The 27,090-nt window shown below is 52.6% G+C and overlaps 2 protein-coding genes across 7 annotated transcripts in view; one reads left to right on the top strand and one right to left on the bottom strand.

The window, feature by feature from the left end:
* The window catches only part of CEP89 (centrosomal protein 89), a 221,722-nt gene that overhangs the window by 76,867 nt on the left and 117,765 nt on the right, over window positions 1-27,090 (bottom strand). For both annotated transcript variants that reach the window (XM_075326112.1, XM_075326113.1), the window contains 2 exons: window positions 21,802-21,917; window positions 18,698-18,878 (listed from right to left, as the gene is read on the bottom strand). In XM_075326112.1, coding sequence (XP_075182227.1) covers window positions 18,698-18,878; window positions 21,802-21,917 — 297 coding nt within the window. The remainder of the gene's footprint in view (window positions 1-18,697; window positions 18,879-21,801; window positions 21,918-27,090) is intronic.
* The window catches only part of LOC142254803 (E3 ubiquitin-protein ligase RNF182-like), a 112,375-nt gene that overhangs the window by 70,073 nt on the left and 15,212 nt on the right, over window positions 1-27,090 (top strand). The gene's annotated exons all lie outside the window — the stretch shown is intronic.

Raw genomic sequence — 27,090 nt, 5'->3', positions numbered from 1 at the left:
CTGTTCAGGTCCCATGGATCTAATGGTCGCTTGTACGGGGGTACGATATGACAAACCCCCTGCAGGAACGTGCGCACCTTAGAGAGTCGTGCTAGACGCTTCTGAAAAAAGACGGATAGCGCCGAGACTTGCCCCTTAAGGGAGCCGAGCGACAAACCCTTTTCTAACCCAGATTGTAGGAAAGAAAGAAAGGTAGGCAATGCAAATGGCCAGGGAGACACTCCCTGAGCAGAGCACCAGGATAAGAATATCCTCCACGTTCTGTGGTAGATCTTAGCGGACGTGGGCTTCCTAGCCTGTCTCATGGTGGCAACGACCCCTTGGGATAATCCTGAAGACGCTAGGATCCAGGACTCAATGGCCACACAGTCAGGTTCAGGGCCGCGGAATTCCGATGGAAAAACGGCCCTTGGGACAGTAAGTCTGGTCGGTCTGGTAGTGCCCACGGTTGGCCGACCGTGAGACGCCACAGATCCGGATACCACGCCCTCCTTGGCCAGTCTGGGGCGACGAGTATGACGCGGCTGCAGTCGGATCTGATCTTGCGTAGCACCCTGGGCAAGAGTGCCAGAGGTGGAAACACATAAGGGAGCCCGAACTGCGACCAATCTTGCACTAAGGCGTCTGCCGCCAGAGCTCTGTGATCGCGAGACCGTGCCATGAAGGTCGGGACCTTGTTGTTGTGCCGGGACGCCATTAGATCGACGTCCGGCCTTCCCCAGCGGCGACAGATTTCCTGAAACACTTCCGGGTGAAGGGACCATTCCCCTGCGTCCATGCCCTGGCGACTGAGGAAGTCTGCTTCCCAGTTTTCTACGCCGGGGATGTGAACTGCGGATATGGTGGAGGCCGTGGCTTCCACCCACATCAGGATCCGCCGGACTTCCTGGAAGGCTTGCCGACTGCGAGTCCCCCCTTGGTGGTTGATGTATGCCACCGCTGTGGAGTTGTCCGACTGAATTCGGATCTGCTTTCCCTCCAGCCACTGCTGGAAGGCTAGTAGGGCAAGATACACTGCTCTGATCTCCAGAACATTGATCGGAAGGGTGGACTCCTGCTGAGTCCACGTACCCTGAGCCCTGTGGTGGAGAAAAACTGCTCCCCACCCTGAGAGACTCGCGTCCGTCGTGACCACCGCCCAGGACGGAGGTAGGAAGGATCTTCCCTGTGATAATGAGGTGGGAAGAAGCCACCACTGCAGAGAGTCTTTGGCCGTCTGGGAAAGGGAGACTTTCCTGTCCAGGGATGTTGACTTCCCGTCCCATTGGCGGAGAATGTCCCATTGAAGTGGGCGCAGATGAAACTGCGCAAACGGAACCGCCTCCATTGCCGCCACCATCTTCCCGAGGAAGTGCATGAGGCGTCTTAAGGAGTGCGACTGACTTTGAAGGAGAGCCTGCACCCCAGTCTGTAGTGACCTCTGCTTGTCCAGCGGAAGCTTCACTATCGCTGAGAGAGTATGAAACTCCATGCCAAGATACGTTAGCGATTGGGACGGTGACAGATTTGACTTTGAGAAGTTGATGATCCACCCGAACGTCTGGAGAGTCTCCAGTGCAACATTCAGGCTGAGTTGGCATGCCTCCTGAGAGGGTGCCTTGACAAGTAGATCGTCCAAGTAAGGGATCACAGAGTGTCCCTGAGAGTGCAAGACTGCTACCACTGCCGCCATGACCTTGGTGAACACCCGTGGGGCTGTCGCCAGACCAAATGGCAGAGCTACGAACTGAAGATGGTCGTCTCCTATCACGAAGCGTAGAAAACGTTGGTGCTCTGTAGCAATCGGCACGTGGAGATAAGCATCTTTGATGTCTATTGATGCTAGAAAATCTCCTTGAGACATTGAGGCAATGACTGAGCGGAGGGATTCCATCCGGAACCGCCTGGCGTTCACATGCTTGTTGAGCAGTTTTAGGTCCAGAACAGGACGGAATGAGCCGTCCTTTTTTGGCACCACAAAGAGATTGGAGTAAAAACCTTGTCCTTGTTCCTGAAGAGGAACAGGGACCACCACTCCTTCTGCTCTTAGAGAATTCACCGCCTGCAGAAGGGCATCTGCTCGGTCGGGATGTGGGGAAGTTCTGAAGAACCGAGGCGGAGGACGAGAACTGAACTCTATCCTGTACCCGTGAGACAAAATGTCTGTTACCCACCGGTCTTTGACCTGTGGCAGCCAAATGTCGCAAAAGCGGGAGAGCCTGCCACCGACCGAGGATGCGGAGGGAGGCGGCCGAAAGTCATGAGGCAGCCGCCTTGGAAGCGGTACCTCCGGCTGCTTTCTTGGGGCGTGAGTGAGCCCGCCAGGAATCAGAGCTCCTTTGCTCTTTCTGAGTCCCTTTGGACGAGGCGAACTGGGGCTTGCCCGAGCCTCGAAAGGACCGAAACTTTGACTGCCACTTCCTCTGTTGAGGTTTGCTTGATCTGGGCTGGGGTAAGGAAGAGTCCTTACCTTTGGACTGTTTAATGATTTCCGCCAATTGCTCACCAAACAGTCTGTCTCCAGATAATGGCAAGCTGGTTAAACATTTTTTAGAAGCAGAATCTGCTTTCCATTCCTTTAACCACAAGGCTCTGCGCAAAACTACAGAGTTGGCGGAAGCCATTGCGGTACGGCTCGTAGAGTCCAGTACCGCATTAATAGCGTAGGTCGCAAACACAGTCATTTGCGTAGTTAAGGACGCCACTTGCGGCACTGCTGGACGTATGAAAGAGTCCACCTGTGCCAAACCAGCTGAAATAGCTTGGAGCGCCCACACGGCTGCGAATGCTGGAGCAAACGACGCGCCAATAGCTTCATAGACAGATTTCAACCAAAGGTCCATCTGTCTGTCATTGGCATCTTTAAGTGAAGCCCCATCCTCCACTGCAACTATGGATCTAGCTGCAAGCCTGGATATTGGAGGGTCCACTTTTGGACACTGGGTCCAGCGTTTGACCACGTCAGGGGGAAAGGGATAACGTGTATCCTTAAGCCGTTTGGAAAAACGCTTGTCCGGATAAGCATGGTGTTTCTGGATTGATGCTCTGAAGTCAGAGTGGTCCAGAAAGGTGCTCAATTTACGCTTGGGATACAGGAAATGGAATTTCTCCTGCTGGGCAGCTGCCTCCTCTGCTGAAGGGGCTGGGGGAGAAATATCCAACAGCCTATTGATGGCCGCTATAAGGTCATTTACCATGGCGTCACCATCTGGCGTATCCAAATTGAGTGCGGTGTCAGGGCTAGACTCCTGATCACCCACCTCTGTCTCATCATATAGAGACCCTTCTCGCTGAGACCCTGACCCGCGTGATGACGTGGAGGGTCTCTCCCAGCGAGCTCGCTTAGGCGGCCTGGGACTGTCATCGGAGTCAGAGCCCTCAGCCAGTGATGCCTGGGACCCCCGTGAAGTACGGATTAGTTCCAACTGCGGGGGACCGGGGAACATAGGGACAGTAGTGTCCATGGTCTGAGCAACTGGCCTGGACTGCAAGGTCTCCAGGATTTTTGTCATAGTCACAGACATTTTATCAGCAAAGACTGCAAATTCTGTCCCCGTCACCGGGGCAGGGTTCACAGGCGACTCTGCCTGGGCTACTACCACCATAGGCTCTGGCTGACGAAGTGCCACTGGGACTGAACATTGCACACAATGAGAGTCGTTGGAGCCTGCTGGTAGATTAGCCCCACATGCTGTACAAGCAGTGTATACAGCCCGTGCCTTGGCACCCTTGCGTTTTGTGGATGACATGTTGTTGTCTTCCCAGAGCAATATAGGGTATACAGCCAAGAAGCGACCGTACAGTGCAGTATATATATATATAGATATGTGGTACAGGAAAAAGTACACCAATACACACTGTGGCACAAGAGGGGCCAGCACTAAAGTGCTGCTTACCGCCCGCTAAACGCGGGTGTGTGGTCGCCAGAAATCCCTAGTCTTGGGTCTCCCAGAGCCTGTGTCCGTCCTCCAGCCAGAACTGCATGCAGGAATGGCTGCCGGCGTCCTGTGGAGGGGGGGGCGGGCCCTGGGCGTGCCAGACCAAAAGCGGGAAACCTGTGTCTCACTGTGCCAAGTGAGAGGGCTGGAGCATGTAAATAAGGCTCCAGCCCTCGGCGCTGAGTAAACGTACAGCGTCTCTCCCCTTCCCTGATTGACAGGGAGGGGGCGGGAACGAAGCGGAGCTAGGCCGCAAAAGCCGGGGACTAAATTTATAAGCGCCGCCGCCGTAAAAGCGCGGTCGGCGCTAAGTCCCCGGCGCACTACAAGTCCCAGCCGCGCCGCCGCTCCGAGAGTGGCCGGCGCGGTAGTTCCCAGCACATGAAGTCACACAGCTAAGCTGCTGTGACTCAAACCCCAGCGTTACTGTCCCCGGCGCACTAACACACCCAGCAAGTCTGGTGTGTGCGTGCCCGCCTGAACGGGGACACAGAGTACCTGAAAGTTGCAGGGCCTTGTCCCTGAATGGTACACAGCTCCGTATCCATCAGGTTCACTGGGTCTGTGGATGGAGCCCGGCCTCAGGGCTTGGGGGCCGGTAAGATCCCACTTCCACAGAGCCCCTCAGGGGGATGGGGAAGGAAAGCAGCATGTGGGCTCCAGCCTCCGTACCCGCAATGGGTACCTCAACCTTACGAACCACAAGTGGGGTAAGAAGGGAGCATGCTGGGGGCCGTATATGGGCCCTCTTTTCTTCCATCCGACATAGTCAGCAGCTACTGCTGACTAAACAGTGGAGCTATGCGTGGATGTCTGACCTCCTTCGCACAAAGCAGAAAACTGGTGAGCCAGTGATCCCACTGGGGGTGTATAGCCAGAAGGGGAGGGGCCTTACACTTTTTAGTGTAATTGCTTTGTGTGGCCTCCGGAGGCAGTGCTATACACCCAATCGTCTGGGTCTCCCAATGGAGCGCCGAAGAAAAGAGAGGTGCACCGCCTAAGAGCAGCGGTGCGAGACACATAGATCCGGAGAGCACGCACCAGATCCAGAGTATGCAACGCTTTTTCAAAGCGATGAACAGGAGCCGGACAAAAGGAAGGTAGGGTAATGTCCTGGTTAAGGTGGAAAGGAGAAACCACCTTAGGGAGAAAGTCCGGAGTCGGACGGAGAACCACCTTGTCTTGATGAAAAACCAAAAAAGGTGACTCCGAAGAGAGGGCAGCCAAATCAGAGACTCTCCTGAGGGAAGTTATGGCTACTAGAAAGACTACTTTCTGTGAAAGACGAAACAAAGAAACCTCCCTAAGAGGCTCAAAGGGGGGTTTCTGCAAAACCGTGAGAACCAAATTGAGGTCCCAGGGATCCAAGGGCCGCCGGTAAGGCGGAATGATGTGAGACGCACCTTGCATGAAGGTGCGGACCTGAGCCAGCCGGGCGATACGCCGCTCTAACAGCACTGACAGAGCCGAGACTTGTCCCTTGAGAGAGTTGAGGGACAGTCCCAGCTGCAGACCGGACTGTAGAAAAGACAGAAGGGTCAGCAAGGAAAAAGGCCAAGGAGGATGGCCGGAAGAGCGACACCAGGACAGGAAAATTTTCCAAGTCCTGTGATAGATCTTGGCAGAGGAAGACTTACGGGCCCGAGTCATAGTGGAGATGACTTCAGGGGGGATACCAGAAGCCGTCAGGATCCAGGACTCAAGAGCCACGCCGTCAATCTGAGAGCCGCAGAATTCTGGAGGAAAAACGGACCTTGTGAGAGAAGGTCTGGACGGTCCGGAAGATGCCACGGCACCTCTACGGACAGATGGAGCAGGTCTGGATACCAAGCTCGCCTGGGCCAGTCTGGAGCAATGAGTATGACCCGACGGCCTTCCATTCTGATCTTGCGCAGAACTCTGGGCAAGAGAGCTAGAGGGGGAAACACGTAGGACAGACGAAACTGGGACCAGTCTTGAACCAGTGCGTCCGCGGCGAATGCCTGAGGGTCGTGGGAGCGAGCCACGTAAACCGGAACCTTGTTGTTGTGACGGGATGCCATTAGGTCCACGTCCGGAGTGCCCCACTTGCGGCAGATTGACTGAAACACTGCCGGATGCGGGGACCACTCGCCACTGTCCACGGTTTGACGGCTGAGAATCTGCCTCCCAGTTTTCCACGCCTGGGATGTGGACTGCGGATATGGTGGACTTGGAGTCCTCCGTCCATTGAAGGATGCGTTGTACCTCCAACATTGCCAGGCGGCTGCGTGTCCCGCCTTGGTGATTGATGTAGGCAACCGCTGTCGCGTTGTCTGACTGGACTCGGATGTGCTTGCCCGCCAATAGGTGGTGAAAGGCTAGGAGAGCCAGGAGCACGTCTCTGGTTTCCAGCACATTGATCGAGAGGGCTGACTCGGACGGAGTCCAAGTGCCCTGCGCTCTGTGGTGGAGATATACTGCTCCCCAGCCGGATAGACTGGCATCCGTGGTGAGGATCACCCAGGACGGGGCCAGAAAGGAGCGCCCCTGGGACAGAGAGAGGGGCCGAAGCCACCACTGAAGGGAGCCCCTGGTCTGTGGCGACAGAGCCACTAACCTGTGCAAGGAGGAAGGCCGCTTGTCCCAACAGCAGAGAATGTCCAGCTGCAGTGGACGCAGATGGAACTGGGCAAAGGGAACAGCCTCCATTGACGCCACCATCTGACCCAGCACCTGCATCAGGTGCCTGATAGAATAACGGCGGGGCCTCAGCAGAGAGCGCACCGCCAGTTAGAGGGACTGCTGTTTGACTAAGGGCAACTTCACAAGTGCCGGCAGAGTCTCGAACTGCATCCCTAGGTACGTGAGCCTCTGGGTCGGAGTCAGAGTGGATTTGGGCAGATTGACAAGCCACCCGAATTTGGCTAGAGTGGCGAGAGTGAGCGAGACACTCCGCTGACCGTCTGCGCTGGATGAGGCCTTGACTAGAAGGTCGTCCAGGTAAGGAAGCACTGCTAACCCCTGGAGGTGCAGAACCGCAACCACTGCTGCCATGACCTTGGTGAATACCCGAGGGGCCGTGGCTAACCCGAAGGGGAGAGCCACGAATTGGAAATGTTCCTCTCCGATTGCAAAACGTAGCCAACGCTGGTGTGAAACTGCAATTGGCACATGCAGATAGGAATCTCTGATGTCGATGGATGCCAGGAAATCCCCTTGGGTCATTGAGGCAATGACTGACCGCAGAGACTCCATGCGAAAATGCCGCACCTGAACATGCTTGTTGAGAAGCTTGAGATCCAGGATGGGCCGGAAGGAACCGTCCTTTTTGGGGACTAGGAAGAGATTTGAGTAGAAACCTCTGAACCGTTCCCGGGCGGGAACCGGTACAATTACTCCGTTGGCCTGCAAGGATGCCATGGCCTGAGAGAAGGCGGTGGCCTTGGAGCAGGGGGGAGTTGAGAGAAAAAATCTGTTTGGCAGGCTGGAAGAGAATTCTATCCTGTAGCCGTGGGAGATGATATCCCGCACCCACTGATCGGAGACGTGTTGAAACCACACGTCGCCAAAGTGGGAGAGCCTGCCACCGACTAAGGACGTTGCTGGCGTGGACAGATAGTCAAGAGGAGGCTGCCTTAGTGGCAGCAGCTCCTGCGGTCTTCTGTGGACGCGCTTTTGGGCGCCAGTTGGATTTCTGGTCCTTGGCTGAGTTAGTGGACGAGGCCGAGGGCTTAGAGGACGACCAGTTGGAGGAACGAAAGGAACGAAACCTCGACTGATTCCTACCCTGGACAGGTTTCCTGGTTTTGGTTTGTGGCATGGAAGTACTCTTCCCGCCAGTAGCTTCCTTAATAATTTCATCCAGCTGTTCTCCGAACAGCCGGGACCCAGCAAAAGGGAGTCCAGCAAGGTACTTCTTTGAAGAAGCATCTGCCTTCCACTCTCGAAGCCACAAAATCCTGCGGATAGCGAGGGAATTAGCCGAAGCCACCGCAGTGCGGTGAGAAGCCTCCAGCATGGCAGACATGGCATAGGATGAAAAAGCTGAAGCCTGGGAAGTTAAGGCAACCATTTCGGGCATAGATTCCCTGGCGAGGGAATGCATCTCCTCTAGAAAAGCAGAGATGGCTTTGAGAGCCCACACTGCTGCAAACGTTGGGGAGAACGAGGCCCCTGCCACTTCATATACGGATTTGGCCAGAAGGTCAATCTGACGGTCAGTGGAATCCTTAAGAGAGGTGCCATCAGCCACTGATACAACTGTCCGGGCTGAGAGTCTAGACACCGGAGGGTCTACCTTGGGTGAATGAGCCCACTCCTTGACCACCTCAGGTGGAAAGGGAAAACGGTCATCAGAACCACGCTTTGGGAAGCGTTTGTCAGGACAGGCCCTAGGCTTGGTCACAGTGGCCTGAAAACTGGAGTGGTTAAAGAACACACTCTTTGTCCTCTTAGGCGAGGTAAACTGGTGCTTTTCTGCCAGAGAGGGTTGCTCCTCTGATACTGGCGGATTGAGATCCAGTACAGAATTAATGGACGCAATCAAATCACTAACATCTGAGTCACTTTCGGACAGATCAATGGGGCACATGGCGTTAGCCTCCGAGCCCCCTGTAAAGGCATCCTCCTCGTCCCGCAAATCAGCTTCTGAAACAGAGCCGCGGGATGAGGAAGGAGAGGGGACCCTGCTTCTCTTCTTAGGAGGACGGGGTCTGGGACCAGATGATGAATCCTCTGTGAGCTCCGCTGAGAGAGCCCTAGCAGCAGAGGCACCCTGTGAAGGGGGCTGATGCATGTTCAGCAAAGTCCTGGACAGAAGTCCCATGGAGTCGGCAAAAGACTGGGAGATAGACCTAGAGAAGGATTCTACCCAAGCCGGGGGTTCAGCCACAGGGACCGTAGCAGCCTGAGAGACCACTGGGGGTGAGACTCCAGGCTGAGGCATCGTCAGGTTAGAGAAGGCATCACAATGTGGATATGTGCTCGGTTCAGGCAGCAGGAGCTTACATGCAGTACATACTGAATACAGCTTTGGAGCCTTGCTCCTCGTGTGAGACATGCTGCTGGAGTGGGGGCTCTGCCAGAATGACCCCCAGAAAGTATTTACAGAGGTCCACAACCAGAGGTTGTGGCTTACCAGACCGCTGGAGCGGTGTTGTGTGCCCTCCAGATCCCGAAACCCGGACCCCCATGCACCTCAGCAGGGATGCTGCAGCCAGTGCTGATCGCAGAGAAAACGCTGAGAAAATGGCGCCGGAGCGAAGAGAGGGGGCGGGACCTACTCTGAGAGCGGGAACTGGAGGGCCAAAGAGACTTACAGGGGAAGAGACACGCACAGCAGTGGGGAGTGTCCCTCCCCTGTGCAGAACGGCCGCTGGGCGGAGCCGCGCTGTCCCTTTGCATGAATGACATGCGAGGGCAGTGAAACCGAAAGTAGGCCTCCAGCGAAGCCGGGGCCTAAATTAGAGCGGTGCGGCCAGCGTGCAGGCACCATCGGCGCGGTTCTCAGGCGACAGCCAGAGAACCCGCCGGAAATGTCAGAAAAATCACTCAGCACACTCTCCCACAACAATAAAGTACAGGGACCCCCAATATGTAAACGTCTCAGGTACTTAGCTTGCTGAGACGCAGGATTCCAAGTCCCTGGGGATGAGCGCTCCGGTCCGGCAGGATCCTGAAGGGCTGCGGATGGAGACCGGTCTCATGCCAAGCATGGAGAACCGTGCTGGCTCCCACTTCAAGCCAGAGCCCAGAGGGATGGTGAAGGAGCGCGGCATGTAAGGCTCCAGCCTTGGAATCAACCTTTAACTGAATAGGATAACTGAAGTGAGCACTAATATATATATATATATATATATATATATATATATATATATATATATATATATATATATATATATATATATATATATATATATATATATATATATATATATATATATAGATTATGAGTGCAAGCCAAAAAATACATACTATATAAGGATAAGGCTGCACATCAAACTTAGATAATGGTATAATGCCTCAAGCATATGGAAAAATATTGAAATATACAATGAAAAATGCTACTTGCTAATTTGAACATGTGAATAATGAATTGCATACCTGCCATGAATATTAGGAAAAAGGAGATATTTAGCAATCGCATTGATCAATGTAACTGAGCCCCAAGACCTCGTCAAGGTATCTCTCTATATTGGGGTCCCTAGCTCTGTGACCCTAACTGTGTAAATTGCAATGAGATAACACACAGTTAGGGTCACAGAGCTAGGGACCCCAATATAGAGATATACCTGGACGAGGTCTTGGGGCTCAGTTACATTGATCAATGCGATTGCTAAATATCTCCTTTTTCCTAATATTCATGGCAGGTATGCAATTCATTATTCACATGTTCAAATTAGCAAGTAGCATTTTTCATTGTATATTCCAATATTTGTCCATATGCTTGAGGCATTATACCATTATCTAAGTTTGATGTGCAGCCTTATCCTTATATAGTATGTATTTTTTGGCTTGCACTCATAATATATATATATATATTAGTGCTCACTTCAGTTATCCTATTCAGTTATATGTAGTTTTTTTCTGAATGTGAACACAGCTCCGTCCCTTTCGGCCATGTTTTTTCCATCTCCTATATAAGAAAGTCCTTAGTTACCCCTCTCCACCCACAGCAGTTTTTAATTGCAATGAGATGACACACAGTTAGGGTCACAGAGCTAGGGACCCCAATATAGAGATATACCTTGACGAGGTCTTGGGCTCAGTTACATTGATCAATGCGATTGCTAAATATCTCCTTTTTCCTAATATTCATGGCAGCTATGCAATTCACTATTCACATGTTCAAATTAGCAAGTAGCATTTTTCATTGTATATTGGAATCAACCTTAACAGCACCGCCGACACAGTGGGGTGAGAAGGGACATGCCGGGGGTCCAGAGGACCCGCTTTTCTTCAAACTCTTTCCAAAAGTCAAAAATCAGATGAGAATGCATGTGTGGATGTATGCCTCCTGAACACAAAGCGATAAACTGGCTAGATCTGGTTCTCCAGGGGGTGTATAAACTCAGAGGGAGGAGCTACACTTTTTAGTGTAGTACTTTGTGTGTCCTCCGGAGGCAGAAGCTATACACCCAATGTCTGGGTCTCCCATAGGAACGATAAAGAAAATATAAGTGCGCCTGCGCAAACATTGAAGTTTTCTGCGCAGGCGCAAAATTTTGCTAGACAGTATGGATGAAGCAGGTGATGTCATCCATAATCGCCTGGCACAATCACGCGCCTGTGCAGAGAACTCGCGAGTTCGCGCAGGCGCACCCATATTTTTGGCTCTGCCCGTAATAGGGTAGAGCGAAGTGCGCCTGCGCGAGAATGGAATATGGAGATTTTGCCCGTCTACGTGGATGGCGTCCAAGGAGTCATCTACGTCAATCGGCACAAGAGGACGGCGCAACGGACCGGGCTGGATAATTTACATACCACCAGGCAGGAGATTTTATAAAGGTACTGGCTGTATTACCCGGCTTCGCCCGGGTTAATAACTGCTGTTAACAAAATAGAATGTATTAACAAAAATGGATTCTGCACACAAAAACCACAAAACAAATAGATATAAATGTAATTATGTCTGTCTCCTCCTCTATATATATATATATATATATATATATATATATATAGATATATATATATATATATATATCTGTCTCTCTCTCTCTTTGTCTGTCTGTCTCTTTCCCTGTCTGTCTCTTTCTCCATCTGTCTCAATCTCTTTCCCTGTCTGTCTATCGCTGTCACTTTCCCTGTCTGTCTATCGCTGTCACTTTCCCTGTGTCTCTTTCCCTGTCTGTCTCTTTCCCTGTCTGTCTCTTTCCCAGCGTCTCTTTCCCTGTCTGTCTCTTTCTGTCTCTTTCCCTGTGTCTCTTTCCCTGTGTCTCTTTCCCTGTGTCTCTTTCCCTGTCTGTCTCTTTCCCTGTGTCTCTTTCCCTGTCTGTCTCTTTCCCTGTCTGTCTCTTTCCCTGTCTGTCTCTTTCCCGGTCTGTCTCTTTCCCTGTCTGTCTATCGCTGTCACTTTCCCTGTCTGTCTATCGCTGTCACTTTCCCTGTCTGTCTATCGCTGTCACTTTCCCTGTGTCTCTTTCCCTGTCTGTCTCTTTCCCTGTCTGTCTCTTTCCCGGCGTCTCTTTCCCTGTCTGTCTCTTTCCCTGTGTCTCTTTCCCTGTGTCTCTTTCCCTGTCTGTCTCTTTCCCTGTGTCTCTTTCCCTGTGTCTCTTTCCCTGTGTCTCTTTCCCTTTCTGTCTCTTTCCCTGTCTGTCTCTTTCCCTGTCTGTCTCTTTCCCTGTCTGTCTCTTTCCCGGTCTGTCTCTTTCCCGGTCTGTCTATCGCTGTCACTTTCCCTGTCTGTCTATCGCTGTCACTTTCCCTGTCTGTCTATCGCTGTCACTTTCCCTGTGTCTCTTTCCCTGTCTGTCTCTTTCCCTGTCTGTCTCTTTCCCGGCGTCTCTTTCCCTGTCTGTCTCTTTCCCTGTCTGTCTCTTTCCCTGTCTGTCTCTTTCCCTGTGTCTCTTTCCCTGTGTCTCTTTCCCTGTGTCTCTTTCCCTGTGTCTCTTTCCCTGTGTCTCTTTCCCTGTGTCTCTTTCCCTGTCTGTCTCTTTCCCTGTGTCTCTTTCCCTGTCTGTCTCTTTCCCTGTCTGTCTCTTTCCCTGTCTGTCTCTTTCCCTGTCTGTCTCTTTCCCTGTCTGTCTCTTTCCCTGTCTGTCTCTTTCCCTGTCTGTCTCTTTCCCTGTCTGTCTCTTTCCCTGTCTGTCTCTTTCCCTGTCTGTCTCTTTCCGTCTGTCTCTTTCCCTGTCTGTCTCTTTCCCTGTCTCTTTCCCTCTCTTTCTGTGTGTCTCTTTCCCTGTGTCTCTTTCCCTGTATCTCTTTCCCTGTGTCTCTTTCCCTGTGTCTCTTTCCCTCTCTTTCCCTGTCTGTCTCTTTCCCTGTCTGTCTCTTTCCCTCTCTTTCCCTGTCTGTCTCTTTCCCTCTCTTTCCCTGTGTCTCTTTCCCTGTGTCTCTTTCCCTCTCTTTCCCTGTGTCTCTTTCCCTCTCTTTCCCTGTGTCTCTTTCCCTCTCTTTCCATGTGTCTCTTTCCCTGTCTGTCTCTTTCCCTCTCTTTACCTGTGTCTCTTTCCCTGTCTGTCTCTTTCCCTCTCTTTCCCTGTGTCTCTTTCCCTGTGTCTCTTTCCCTCTCTTTCCATGTGTCTCTTTCCCTGTCTGTCTCTTTCCCTGTCTGTCTCTTTCCCTGTCTGTCTCTTTCCCTGTCTCTTTCCCTGTCTCTTTCCCTGTCTCTTTCCCTGTCTGTCTCTTTCCCTGTCTGTCTCTTTCCCTGTCTGTCTCTTTCCCTGTCTGTCTCTTTCCCTGTCTGTCTCTTTCCCTCTCTTTCCCTGTGTCTCTTTCCCTGTCTCTTTCCCTCTCTTTCCCTGTGTCTCTTTCCCTGTGTCTCTTTCCCTGTGTCTCTTTCCCTGTCTGTCTCTTTCCCTCTTTCTGTGTGTCTCTTTCCCTGTCTGTCTCTTTCCCTCTCTTTAACTGTGTCTCTTTCCCTGTCTGTCACTTTCCCTGTCTGTGTCTGTCTCTTAACCTGTCTGTCTCTTTCCCTCTCTTTCCCTGTGTCTCTTTCCCTCTCTTTCCCTGTGTCTCTTTCCCTCTCTTTCCCTGTGTCTCTTTCCCTGTGTCTCTTTCCCTGTCTGTCTCTTTCCCTCTTTCCCTGTCTGTCTCTTTCCCTCTCTTTCCCTGTCTGTCTCTTTCCCTGTCTGTCTCTTTCCCTCTCTTTCCCTGTGTCTCTTTCCCTGTGTCTCTTTCCCTCTCTTTCCCTGTGTCTCTTTCCCTCTCTTTCCCTGTGTCTCTTTCCCTCTCTTTCCCTGTGTCTCTTTCCCTCTCTTTCCCTGTGTCTCTTTCCCTCTCTTTCCCTGTCTGTCTCTTTCCCTGTCTGTCTCTTTCCCTGTCTGTCTCTTTCCCTGTCTGTCTCTTTCCCTGTCTGTCTCTTTCCCTGTCTGTCTCTTTCCCTGTCTGTCTCTTTCTCTCTCTTTCCGTCTCTTTCCCTGTGTCTATTCCTCTTTCCCTGTCTGCCTCTCTCCCTCTCTTTCCCTGTCTGCCTCTCTCCCTCTCTTTCCCTGTCTGTCTCTTTCCCTGTCTGTCTCTTTCTCTCTCTTTCCGTCTCTTTCCCTGTGTCTATTCCTCTCTTTCCCTGTCTGCCTCTCTCCCTCTCTTTCCCTGTCTGCCTCTTTCCCTCTCTTTCCCTGTCTGTCTCTTTCCCTCTCTTTCCCTGTCTGTCTCTTTCCCTCTCTTTCCCTGTCTGTCTCTTTCCCTCTCTTTCCCTGTCTGTCTCTTTCCCTCTCTTTCCCTGTCTGTCTCTTTCCCTCTCTTTCCCTGTCTGTCTCTTTCCCTCTCTTTCCCTGTCTGTCTCTTTCCCTCTCTTTCCCTGTCTCTTTGTGTCCGTCTTTTACCCTGTCTATGTGTTTCTTACCCAGTCTGTGTCTGCCTCTTTCCCTGTCTGTTTGTCTCTTTCCCTGGCTGCATTGTGTGACACGCCAACATTCCATATAAGGGCGTGGCTGCGCATTCTTCTGAAGTTCTGGCTGCACTGTGGCTCCCAGCTCCATTCGCTTTAATGGAGGCAGGTTTTATGGCGAATAACTGTAAAGCGCGGGGTTAAAATTTCCCCTCAAAACATAGCCTATGCCGCTCTCGGGGTCCAGACGTGTGAGTGTGCAAAATGTTGTAGCTGTAGCTGCGACGGTGCAGATGCAAATCCCGGACAGACATACACACACACACACACACACACACACACATACATACACACATTCAGTTTTATATATTAGATTTTTGGGGGCTATGGGGGGTCAGGGGGTAACGTGCACCTTTATAGAATGCAGCACAGGTGCTGCTTAAAGTGCTGGTTTTAGTTTAGAAGGCCTAAATCTGGTGACAGGTTGCCTTTAAAGGGGGTGTCCGGTGCGGGTCACTTCCAGATTAGGAGGCGATGGGGCGCTCAAAACGTGAAGTCTGCACATTATCATATATATATATATATATATATATATATATATATGATATGTGCACCATGATGGCAGGTATATGTAGACGCAACGTGATCAGCGCCGCTCACCTACTAACGTGGAAGTGATCTGTGCCAAAAATGCCCCCTTTGAGAGTGAAGACCACCTCGTCCTTTAGACTCTGCACCCTCGATTAGGCAGCGGCTTTGAGGATCCACATTTCGAGCACGCAACATCTAGAGGAGGGATAACGACGCAGATGGCGCCGCTGGGGTGATGCAGGTCCTTGTCACCGCTCGGTTTGTCCTTCATCTGAATGAATCATCAAATGGATCCTTTGTAGCAAAAAATACATTACGACGGATCATAAAACACATCGGGGACAAGACCGGAGCAGACGGCCGGCCATTATATCACGGATACATAATCTGCATATTTGGAGGGCAGAAATGTCTAAAAGGTTTACCAATGATTAATGAATAAAGTGGTGTGAATGCCGCCGTTCTCCTGAATCCGGCGCCGTTTTTCTTTTCTTCCTGCACCTCTCGGTGCCTCAGATACGGCCCGCTTTTCCCTGCATATATATCTAGGGTTTTTTTTAGACAACTGGGTGTGGCTAAAGATGCCCATTGGAGAGAGCTCCACCCACTTGGCTAAAATTGCATTGTTTATATACATGGAAGAAGGGGTCGTAACTTAGGAGCGGAAAAATAAGAAAGACATCGCCAGATTCAGGAGAACAGCGGCGTTAAAAACAATGCATATTCATGGGAGATGAGGAGCCCGCTTTAAAAAGAACTTGCCATTTTGCCCTTGTTTAAAGCTGCTTTTAGTGCACATGCATGTCTAATATGTCCACGAACGGTCTCGAATAGGCTGCTGTATTTCTTGCCAGCCACCCCCTTTAAAATCAGAGCTCCACCAGAATATTACCAGCACCATAGGTACTGGAACTTCCTTTTCCTTACTTCCCAGTGTTTATTGCTTGCGCTGTTACCCACAGCATATGTATTCTCCTTTCCATTGCAATTACTTATATATCAGACTTACGTTGCCCGACCCCCCCTCCCCAACTGGTGGACCCTCATGCTCAGTCACCCTCCTTATCGCCAGGTCCCAGCGTACTCTGTTCACTGCAGACCAGTTAACAGAAACAGATTCTGCCTGTTTGTCAGGGAAGGAGCGGAGACTCTATATAGCTGAGAAGACTCCTTTGGAAGGGGGAGTAAGAGCTGCCACAAGGGGAAGGAGCCGCCTTGTGGCAACAGAGTAAAACAATGGTTTCCTGCGTCAAAGCTGCCAGAGGGGGAAGGAGCCTCCTGGTGGAAATGGAGTAAAGCAATGGTTTCCAGTGCCTAAGCTGCCAGATGGGGAAGTAGCCTCTTGGTGGCAACGGCATAAACCGATAGTGTCCTGTGTCTACCAATGAAGTGGCGAATTCCAGCTATAAAATGTGGATTTCATACGTGGGACCTGCATCTCCAAGACTTTTATGGCATGTCCTAGGGAAGGAGTAGAGACTCAATATAGCTGAGGAAACTCCTTTGGAAGGGGGGAGAAGAAGCTGCCAGAGGGGGAAGGAGCCTCCTGGTGGCAACAGCATAAAGCGATGGTTTCCTATGTCTAACAATGGAGTGGGGAATCCTGGCTATAATAGTGGATTTCAGAGGTGGGACCTGCAACTACCAGACTTTTATGACATGTCCTGAGCTTAAGACACCTTTGTAAGGGGGACTAAACAGCTGCCAGAGGGGGAAGGAGCCTCCTGGTGGCAATGGCATAAAGAGATGGTTTCCTGTGTCTACCAATGAAGTGGGGAATCTTGGCTATATAATGTGGATTTCAGAGGTGGGACCTGCATCTACCAGACATTTATAACGTGTCCTGAGCATAAGACCCTTTTGAAAGGGGGACTCAGAAGCTGCCAGAGGGGGAAGGAGCCTCATGGTGGCAACGGTGTAAAGCAAAGGTTTACTGTGTCTACCAATGAAGTGGGGAATTATAGATGTTGATTTCAGAGGTGGGACCCGCATCTACCAGACTTTTATGACATGTCCTGAGCATAAGATGCTTTTGGAAGGGGAACTCAAAAGCTGCCAGAGGGGGAAGGGGCCTCCTGGTGGCAATGGCGTAAAGCCATGGTTCCTGTGTCTACAAATGAAGTGAGGAATCCCTGCTATAGGTGTGAATTTCAGAGGTGGGACCCACATCTACCAGACTTTTATGATATGTCCAGAGCATAAGAAACCTTTGGAATGGGGACTAAGAAGCTGCCAGAGGGAGAAGGAGCCTCCTAGTGGCAACAGCGTAAAACAAAGGTTTCCTGTATCTACCAATGAAGTGGGGAATTATAGGTGTGGATTTCAGAGGTAGGAGCATAAGACGCCTTTGGAAGGGGGATTAACGCTGCCAGAGGGGGAAGGAGCCTCCTGGTGGCAACGTCGTAAAGCCATGGTTTCCTGTGTCTACCCATGAAGTGGGGAATACTAGGTATAAATGTGGATTTCAGAGGTGGGACCCTCATCTACCAGACGTTTATAACATGTCCTGAGCATAAGACGCCTTTGGAAGGGGGACTAAGAAGCTGCCAGAGGGGAAAAAAGCCTCCCGGTGGCAACAGAGTAAAGCGATGGTTACCTGTGTCTACCAATGGAGTGGGGAATCCTGGCTATATATGTGGATTTCAGAGGTGGCACCTGCATCGACCAGACTTTTATGACATGCCCTAGGGAAGGAGCAGAGACTCAATATAGCTAAAACTCCTTTTGGAAGGGGGAGTAAGAAGCTGCCAGAGGGGAAAGGAGCCTCCTGGTGGCAACAGAGTAAAGCAATGGTTTCCTTTGCCAAAGCTGCCAGATGGGGAAGGAGTAAAGCAATGGTTTCCATTGCCTAAGCTGCCAGATGGGGAAGGAGCCTCCTGCTAACAACAGAGACAAGCAATTGTTTCTTGTGTCAAACCTTCCAGATGTGGAAGGAGCCTTCTGGTGGCAATGTCAAAAAGCCATGGTTTCCTGTGCTTACCAATGAATTGGGGAATCCCCGCTATAGGTATGGATTTCAGAGGTGGGACCCGCATCTACCAGACTTTTATGGCATGACCTAGGGAAGGAGCAGAGACTCAACATAGCTGAGAAGACTCCTTTGGAAGGGGGAGTAAGTAGCTGCCAGAGGGGGAAGGAGCCTCCCGGTAGCAATGGAGTAAAGTGATGGTTTCCTGTGTCTACCAATGAAGTGGGGAATCCTGGCTATAAATGTGGATTTCAGAGGTGAGACCCGCATCTGCCAGACTTTTATGACATGCCCTAGGGAAGGAGCAGAGAATCAAAATAGCTGAGAAGACTCAGAAGCTGCCAGAGGGGGAAGGAGCCTTCCGGTGGCAACGGAGTAAAGTGATGGTTTCCTGTGTCTGCAGACGTTTATGGGATGACCTCAGCATAAGTGTTTAAAGTCAGAATACCCCTTTAATCAATGCAAACATGAAGCATGTTTGCCATCCCTGATGAGTGGACAGATCATAAATGCAAACATTGAGGTCTGGCGGACTGAAAGCTTCCGGTACTAATGACTGATTAGCGGCAGATAATAGGAAAGCGGATACGTGCCTCGGATGCTTGAACAGACAAATCTGAAACGCCGCGCCGTTCCCGGTCAAAACACGCAGACATTACAGCGGAATCATCTCCGACCTCTGATCTCCCTTTGTGCGGATGAACCGCTCGGTGCGCGAGTACAAAGTGAATAAATGTTGATGGAGATGTTACTACTCATTACACGGGGCTGTACCTTTTTAATTCGTTCACCATGGCAACGTGCTCCTCGGCGGCGACTTTGCCATCCGCGTTGGCCTTCAGCTGGTTGTACTTGGAGCGTAAAAGTTCCTGCTGCTTCTGGAATTCGGAGGCTTCTTCCTCTTGACTCCGCTTTGTACGTTCCAGATCCGTCAGCTGCTTGGTTAATTGGGAGACTGCGAGCGGGAGGAATATTTAGGTTAATCTGTGGCGAGCGCCGCGCCGTACATGACAAGGTCACTTTTTCGGCATAATTCCTGTAATGCGTCTGCAATCGATAGCTCGGCCCGGCAATGCAAATGTCTATTCAAATCCGCTTTTCCTTAGTAGCAAAGCGTGAGCTGAAGACGGATGGTGCCATTAACGCCGGCTCCGAGCGTCTACATGCAGCGGTGCAATAATCGGCTACATAATCAATATCACGACACTGCAAGACGCTCCTGTGCAGCTAAGTAAATCAGACGTAGTTCTTAAAGGGGTATACGCATCTTAAAAAATAAAAGAAAACTCTGAATTCTGATTTTCTGCCTGGATGTGCACAAATTGCTTCTGCAATTTCAGGCTCTGGAAACTTTCAATCAGACATGTGCGATCTGTCCGGATAGACTCTTCCATATTGCATCAAGGTCCTTACTAGGTGCCATAGAGCTCCCCTCAGCACGGAGCCGCGCCCGGCAGCCCAGGACAGAGCAGAGCCCGATGCCCCAGGACAGAGCAAAGCCCGCGGTGCCCCAGGACAGAGCAAAGCCCGCGGTGCCCCAGGACAGAGCAAAGCCCGCGATGCCCCAGGACAGAGCAAAGCCCGCGGTGCCCCAGGACAGAGCAAAGCCCCGAGCCCCAGGACAGAGCAGAGCCCGATGCCCCAGGACAGAGCAAAGCCCCGAGCCCCAGGACAGAGCAAAGCCCCGAGCCCCAGGACAGAGCAAAGCCCCGAGCCCCAGGACAGAGCAAAGCCCCGAGCCCCAGGACAGAGCAGAGCCCCGAGCCCCAGGACAGAGCAAAGCCCCGAGCCCCAGGACAGAGCAGAGCCCCGTGCCCTAGGACAGAGCAGAGCCCGGTGCCCCAGGACAGAGCAGAGCCCCAGGACAGAGCAGAGCCCCAGGACAGAGCAGAGCCCCAGGACAGAGCAGAGCCCCAGGACAGAGCAGAGCCCCAGGACAGAGCAGAGCCCGGCGCCCCAGGACAGAGCAGAGCCCGGCGCCCCAGGACAGAGCAGAGCCCGGCGCCCCAGGACAGAGCAAAGTCCGCAGTGCCCCAGGACAGAGCAAAGCCCCGAGCCCCAGGACAGAGCAAAGCCCCGAGCCCCAGGACAGAGCAAAGCCCCGAGCCCCAGGACAGAGCAAAGCCCCGAGCCCCAGGACAGAGCAAAGCCCCGAGCCCCAGGACAGAGCAAAGCCCCGAGCCCCAGGACAGAGAAGAACCCGGTGCCCCAGGACAGAGCAAAGCCCCGAGCCCCAGAACAGAGCAAAGCCCCGAGCCCCAGGACAGAGCAAATCCCGGTGCCCCAGGACAGAGCAAAACCCCGGTGCCCCAGGACAGAGCAGAGCCCCGAGCCCCAGGACAGAGCAGAGCCCCGAGCCCCAGGACAGAGCAGAGCCCGGTGCCCCAGGACAGAGCAAAGCCCCGTGCCCCAGGACAGAGCAGAGCCCCGTGCCCCAGGACAGAGCAGAGCCCGGTGCCCCAGGACAGAAAAGAGCCCGGCGCCCCAGGACAGAGCAGAGCCCGGCGCCCCAGGACAGAGCAGAGCCCCAGGACAGAGCAGAGCCCCAGGACAGAGCAGAGCCCCAGGACAGAGCAGAGCCCCAGGACAGAGCAGAGCCCCAGGACAGAGCAGAGCCCCAGGACAGAGCAGAGCCCCAGGACAGAGCAGAGCCCGCAGTGCCCCAGGACAGAGCAGAGCCCGCAGTGCCCCAGGACAGAGCAGAGCCCGCAGTGCCCCAGGACAGAGCAGAGCCCGCAGTGCCCCAGGACAGAGCAGAGCCCGGCGTCCCAGGACAGAGCAGAGCCCGGCATCCCAGGACAGAGCAGAGCCCGGCGCCCCAGGACAGAAAAGAGCCCGGTGCCCCAGGACAGAAAAGAGCCCGGCGCCCCAGGACAGAGCAGAGCCCGGCGCCCCAGGACAGAGCAGAGCCCCAGGACAGAGCAGAGCCCGGCGCCCCAGGACAGAGCAGAGCCCGGCGCCCCAGGACAGAGCAGAGCCCGGCGCCCCAGGACAGAGCAGAGCCCGGCGCCCCAGGACAGAGCAGAGCCCCAGGACAGAGCAGAGCCCCAGGACAGAGCAGAGCCCCAGGACAGAGCAGAGCCCCAGGACAGAGCAGAGCCCGGCGCCCCAGGACAGAGCAAAGCCCGGCGCCCCAGGACAGAGCAGAGCCCGGCGTCCCAGGACAGAGCAGAGCCCGGCGCCCCAGGACAGAGCAGAGCCCGGCGCCCTAGGACAGAGCAGAACCCGGCACCCCAGGACAGAGCAGAGCCCGGCGCCCCAGGACAGAGCAGAGCCCGGCGCCCCAGGACAGAGCAGAGCCCGGCGCCCCAGGACAGAGCAGAGCCCGGCGCCCCAGGACAGAGCAGAGCCCGGCGCCCCAGGACAGAGCAGAGCCCGGCGCCCCAGGACAGAGCAGAGCCCGGCGCCCCAGGACAGAGCAGAGCCCGGCGCCCCAGGACAGAGCAGAGCCCGGCGCCCCAGGACAGAGCAGAGCCCGGTGCCCCAGGACAGAGCAGCGCTGCAGTCCGCAGTGAGGAAAATATGGTATTTTATTTGTGGCACTGTAGCTTTTAAAAAGGGGTTGCCTAAAAATGGTATCAAAAGTGCAAGATACCACCTATCAAGCGCAGCACTAAGCGTAATCTGTCACTCCCATAGATGTTAATAGAGCAGATACAGTCAAACAGAGGACTAAGGACCCCCATTGTTGTGATTGGAGGTGATTCCTTCAGTGATCAGCAATTATCATCTATCCTGGGAACAGGTGATAAGTTAAAGGGGGTTATTCCATTATCTGATGTTGAGTGATACACAAGGTGCAGAGTGTTAGAGCCACAAGCAAGGAGTCAGCTGGCCGCAGCACCCGACCCACGGAAGTATAAGAAAAGTGCCCCCACCTTCCTGGACATGCTGGGAGTGCGTCTCTCGGCTTTTTCCTTCTTGCACTTCAAGTCTCTCTGTCAAAATTCTGTTCTCCTCTTTGAGGAGTTTATAATGAGCTTGAAATCGCTCCCTACAATGAGATGTGAAAATTAACCAATGTTACAATATCAAAAATATCTATATTTTACATGGAAAAAAAAAAATACATAAAAACAGCTCCCAGCGAAGTGATAAAAATAACAGAATTAAGATGATTGCAAAAGAAATTAAGTATTGGTAAAGTTAAACAATGTGACACAGAGGGGAAAATGGAAAAAAAAATAATTAAAAGAAAGAAGGGAATTTTGTTACTTACCGTAAATTCCTTTTCTTCTAGCTCCTATTGGGAGACCCAGACGATTGGGTGTATAGCTACTGCCTCCGGAGGCCACACAAAGTATTACACTAAAAAGTGTAAGGCCCCTCCCCTTCTGGCTATACACCCCCAGTGGGATCACTGGCTCACCAGTTTTAGTGCAAAAGCAAGAAGGAGGAAAGCCAATAACTTGGTTAAACAAATTCACTCCGAGTAACATCGGAGAACTGAAAAACCGTTCAACATGAACAACATGTGTACCCGAAAAAACCCAAAAATCCCGAAGGACAACAGGGCGGGTGCTGGGTCTCCCAATAGGAGCTAGAAGAAAAGGAATTTACGGTAAGTAACAAAATTCCCTTCTTCTTCGGCGCTCCATTGGGAGACCCAGACGATTGGGAGGTCCAAAAGCTGTCCCTGGGTGGGTAAAGAAATACCTTATGTTAGAGCTGCGAAGACAGCCCTCCCCTACGGGGAGGCAACTGCCGCCTGCAGGACTCTTCTACCTAGGCTGGCGTCCGCCGAAGCATAGGTATGCACCTGATAATGTTTGGTGAAAGTGTGCAGACTCGACCAGGTAGCTGCCTGGCACACCTGTTGAGCCGTAGCCTGGTGTTGCAATGCCCAGGACGCACCCACGGCTCTGGTAGAATGGGCCTTCAGCCCTGATGGAACCGGAAGCCCAGCAGAACGGTAGGCTTCAAGAATTGGTTCTTTGATCCATCGAGCCAGGGTGACTTTGGAAGCCTGCGACCCTTTGCGCTTACCAGCGACAAGGACAAAGAGTGCATCGGAGCGGCGCAGGGGCGCCGTGCGGGAAATGTAGATTCTGAGTGCTCTCACCAGATCTAACAAATGTAAATTCTTCTCATACCGATGAACTGCATGAGGACAAAAAGAAGGCAAAGAGATATCCTGATTAAGACGAAAAGAGGATACCACCTTCGGGAGAAACTCCTGAATGGGGCGCAGCACTACCTTGTCCTGGTGGAAGACCAGGAAGGGAGCCTTGGATGACAGCGCTGCTAGCTCAGACACTCTCCGAAGAGATGTGATCGCTACCAGAAAGGCCACTTTCTGTGATAGTCTAGAAAGTGAAACCTCCCTCAGAGGCTCGAAGGGCGGCTTCTGGAGGGCAACTAGTACCCTGTTCAGATCCCATGGATCTAACGGCCGCTTGTACGGGGGTACAATATGACAAACCCCCTGCAGGAACGTGCGCACCTTAGGAAGTCGTGCTAGACGCTTTTGAAAAAAGACGGATAGCGCCGAGACTTGCCCTTTAAGGGAGCCGAGCGACAAACCTTTTTCTAACCCGGATTGCAGGAAAGAGAGAAAGGTAGGCAATGCAAAAGGCCAGGGAGACACTCCCTGAGCAGAGCACCAGGATAAGAATATCCTCCACGTTCTGTGGTAGATCTCAGCGGACGTGGGCTTCCTAGCCTGTCTCATGGTGGCAACGACCCCTTGGGATAATCCTGAAGACCCTAGGATCCAGGACTCAATGGCCACACAGTCAGGTTCAAGGCCGCAGAATTCCGATGGAAAAAACGGCCCTTGGGACAGTAAGTCTGGTCGGTCTGGTAGTGTCGACGGTTGGCCGACCGTGAGATGCCACAGATCCGGATACCACGCCCTCCTTGGCCAGTCTGGGGCGACGAGTATGACGCGGCTGCAGTCGGATCTGATCTTGCGTAGCACTCTGGGCAAGAGTGCCAGAGGTGGAAACACATAAGGGAGCCGGAACTGCGACCAATCTTGCACTAAGGCGTCTGCCGCCAGAGCTCTGTGATCGCGAGACCGTGCTATGAAGGTTGGGACCTTGTTGTTGTGCCTGGACGCCATTAGGTCGACGTCCGGCCTTCCCCAGCGGCTACAGATTTCCTGAAACACGTCCGGGTGAAGGGACCATTCCCCTGCGTCCATGCCCTGGCGGCTGAGGAAGTCTGCTTCCCAGTTTTCTACGCCGGGGATGTGAACTGCGGATATGGTGGAGGCCGTGGCTTCCACCCACATCAGAATCCGCCGGACTTCCTGGAAGGCTTGCCGACTGCGTGTCCCTCCTTGGTGATTGATGTATGCCACCGCTGTGGAGTTGTCCGACTGAATTCGGATCTGCTTTCCTTCCAGCCACTGCTGGAAGGCTAGTAGGGCAAGATACACTGCCCTGATTTCCAGAACATGGATCTGAAGGGTGGATTCCTGCTGAGTCCACGTACCCTGAGCCCTGTGGTGGAGAAAAACTGCTCCCCACCCTGACAGACTCGCGTCTGTCGTGACTACCGCCCAAGACGGTGGTAGGAAGGGTCTTCCCTGTGATAATGAGGTGGGAAGAAGCCACCATTGCAGAGAGTCCTTCTGTGAAAAGGATACTTTCCTGTTCAGGGATGTTGACTTCCCGTCCCATTGGCGGAGAATGTCCCAATAAGAGGACGCAGATGAAACTGCGCAAACGGAACCGCCTCCATTGCCGCCACCATCTTCCCGAGGAAGTGCATGAGGCGTCTTAAGGAGTGCGACTGACCTTGACGGAGAGTCTGCACCCCAGTCTGTAGTGACCGCTGCTTGTCCAGCGGAAGCTTCACTAGCGCTGAGAGGGTATGAAACTCCATGCCAAGATACGTTAGTGATTGGGTCGGTGACAGGTTTGACTTTGAGAAGTCGATGATCCACCCGAACGTCTGGAGAGTCTCCAGCGCAACATTCAGGCTGAGTTGGCATGCCTCTTGAGAGGGTGCCTTGACAAGTAGATCGTCCAAGTAAGGGATCACAGAGTGTCCCTGTGAGTGCAAGACTGCTACCACTGCCGCCATGACCTTGGTGAACACCCGTGGGGCTGTCGCCAGACCGAATGGCAGAGCTACGAACTGAAGATGGTCGTCTCCCATCACGAAACGTAGAAAACATTGGTGCTCTGTAGCAAATCGGCACGTGGAGATAAGCATCTTTGATGTCTATTGATGCTAGGAAATATCCTTGAGACATTGAGGCAATGACGGAGCGGAGGGTTTCATCCGGAACCGCCTGGCCTCCACGTGCTTGTTGAGCAGTTTTAGGTCCAGAACGGAACGGAAAGAGCCATCCTTTTTTGGCACCACAACCAGATTGGAGGAAAACCGTGTCTTGTTCCTGAAGAGGAACATGGATTACCACTCCTTCTGCCTGCAGAAGAGCATCGGCTCGGTGGGGAGGTTCTGAAGAATCGAGTCGGAGGACGAGAACAGAACCCTGTCCTGTGCACGTGGGCACAATGTCCCTCACCCACCGGTCTGTGACCTGTGGCAGCTAAATGTCGCCAAAGGCGAGCGAGTCTGCCATCCACCGCGGATGCGGAGAGATGAGAGAGCTGAGAGTCATGAGGAGACCGCCTTGGTAGCGGTTCCTCCGGCTGCCTTCCTTGGGCGTGATTGAGCCCCCGGAAACTGAGCCCCTCTGAGGCTTTTCAGCTCTTTTGGACGAGGACAATTGGGACCTGCCCGAGCTTGGGAAGGACCGAAACCTCGACTGTCCTTCCAGGACAGCATTAATAGGGTAAGTCGCAATGCAGACATTGCGAGGTTACGGACGCCCCTGCGGCACAAATGTATATATGCTCAAGACCAGCTGTGCAAGAACAGCTGAAAAGCTTAGGGTGCCCATACGGCTGTAAATGCCGGAGCAACCGACACGCCGATAGCCTCATAGACAGATTTCAACCAGAGTCCATCTGTCTGGCATCTTTAAGTGAAGTCCCATCTCCACTGCAACTATAGCTCTAGCCGCAAGCCTGGAGATTGGAGAATCCCCCTTTGGACCCTGGGTCCCGCGCTTGACCACGTCAGGGGGAAAAGGATAACGTGTATCCTTAATACGTTTGGAGAAAACGCTTATCTGGTAAGCGTGGAGTTCCTGGACTGCTTCTCTGAAGTCAGCGTGGCCAGAAAAATACTCAATATACGTTTGAGCTACTGAAATGGGACTTCTCCTGCTGTGAAGCTGACTCCTCCGCTGGGGGAGCTGAGGGAGAAAGATCCAACATTCCATTGATGGACGCTATAGGATCATTCCTTATGGCGTCACCATCCGGTGTATCCGGATTGAGAGCGTTGTCAGGATCAAAGTCCTGATGAGCTACGTCTGCCTCATCATACAGAGAGCCTCCTGGGACCCCCCCCCGGAGCACCGATTTTATTCCCAATGAGGGTGGCCAGGGAGCAATGATCCAGATTGCCCATGGCCTGTCCGGACTGCAAGTCTCTATCCCATTGCAACTCCATCCCTGTCCTTGGACAGGGTTGACAGGTGGTTCCTTTGGCTACGTCTAGTAGAGACCCCGGCTGACCAAGTGCTACAGGGGAGCATTGCACACAATGGGGTTCAGTGCCGTGGAACAGTATCACATGCAGTAAAAACAGCATCGAAAGCCTGTGTTGCTTATATGCTGCTGCCGACTAGCCATCTAGGACATAGAGCCAAGAATGGCGACCGTACAATGCAATGTATAGCATACAAGCATAAAGTACAATGAACACTGCAGCACATGCAATACAAGCAGCATAGAAAGCCTGTGCCTTGGCACCCCTGCTTTTCTGCTGCTGTAGACTAGCCATCTAGGGGAATATAGCCCAGAATATCGACCATACAGTGCAATGTATAGCATACAAGCATAAGTACAAATGAACACTGCAACCCCTGCAATACAAGCAGCATAGAAAAAACCTGTGCCTCAGCACCCTTGCTTTTCTGCTGCTGTAGTCTAGTCATTCTAGGCGAAAATAGCCCAGACTAGCGACCGTACAGTGCAGTGTATAGCATACAAGCATAAATACACATGAACACTTCAGTACATACAAGCAGCATAGAAAGCCTGTGCCTTAGCACCCCTGCTTTCCTGCTGCTGATGTGTCGCCATCTAAGAGGGCATATAGCCAAAAATAGCGACCTATGCAGTGTAAGCATAAAAATACAA

The sequence above is a fragment of the Anomaloglossus baeobatrachus genome, chromosome 10, assembly GCF_048569485.1.
Source record: "Anomaloglossus baeobatrachus isolate aAnoBae1 chromosome 10, aAnoBae1.hap1, whole genome shotgun sequence".
In the NCBI taxonomy this organism is placed as follows: Eukaryota; Metazoa; Chordata; class Amphibia; order Anura; family Aromobatidae; genus Anomaloglossus; species Anomaloglossus baeobatrachus.
This window is presented reverse-complemented; position numbering and strand designations above follow the sequence as displayed.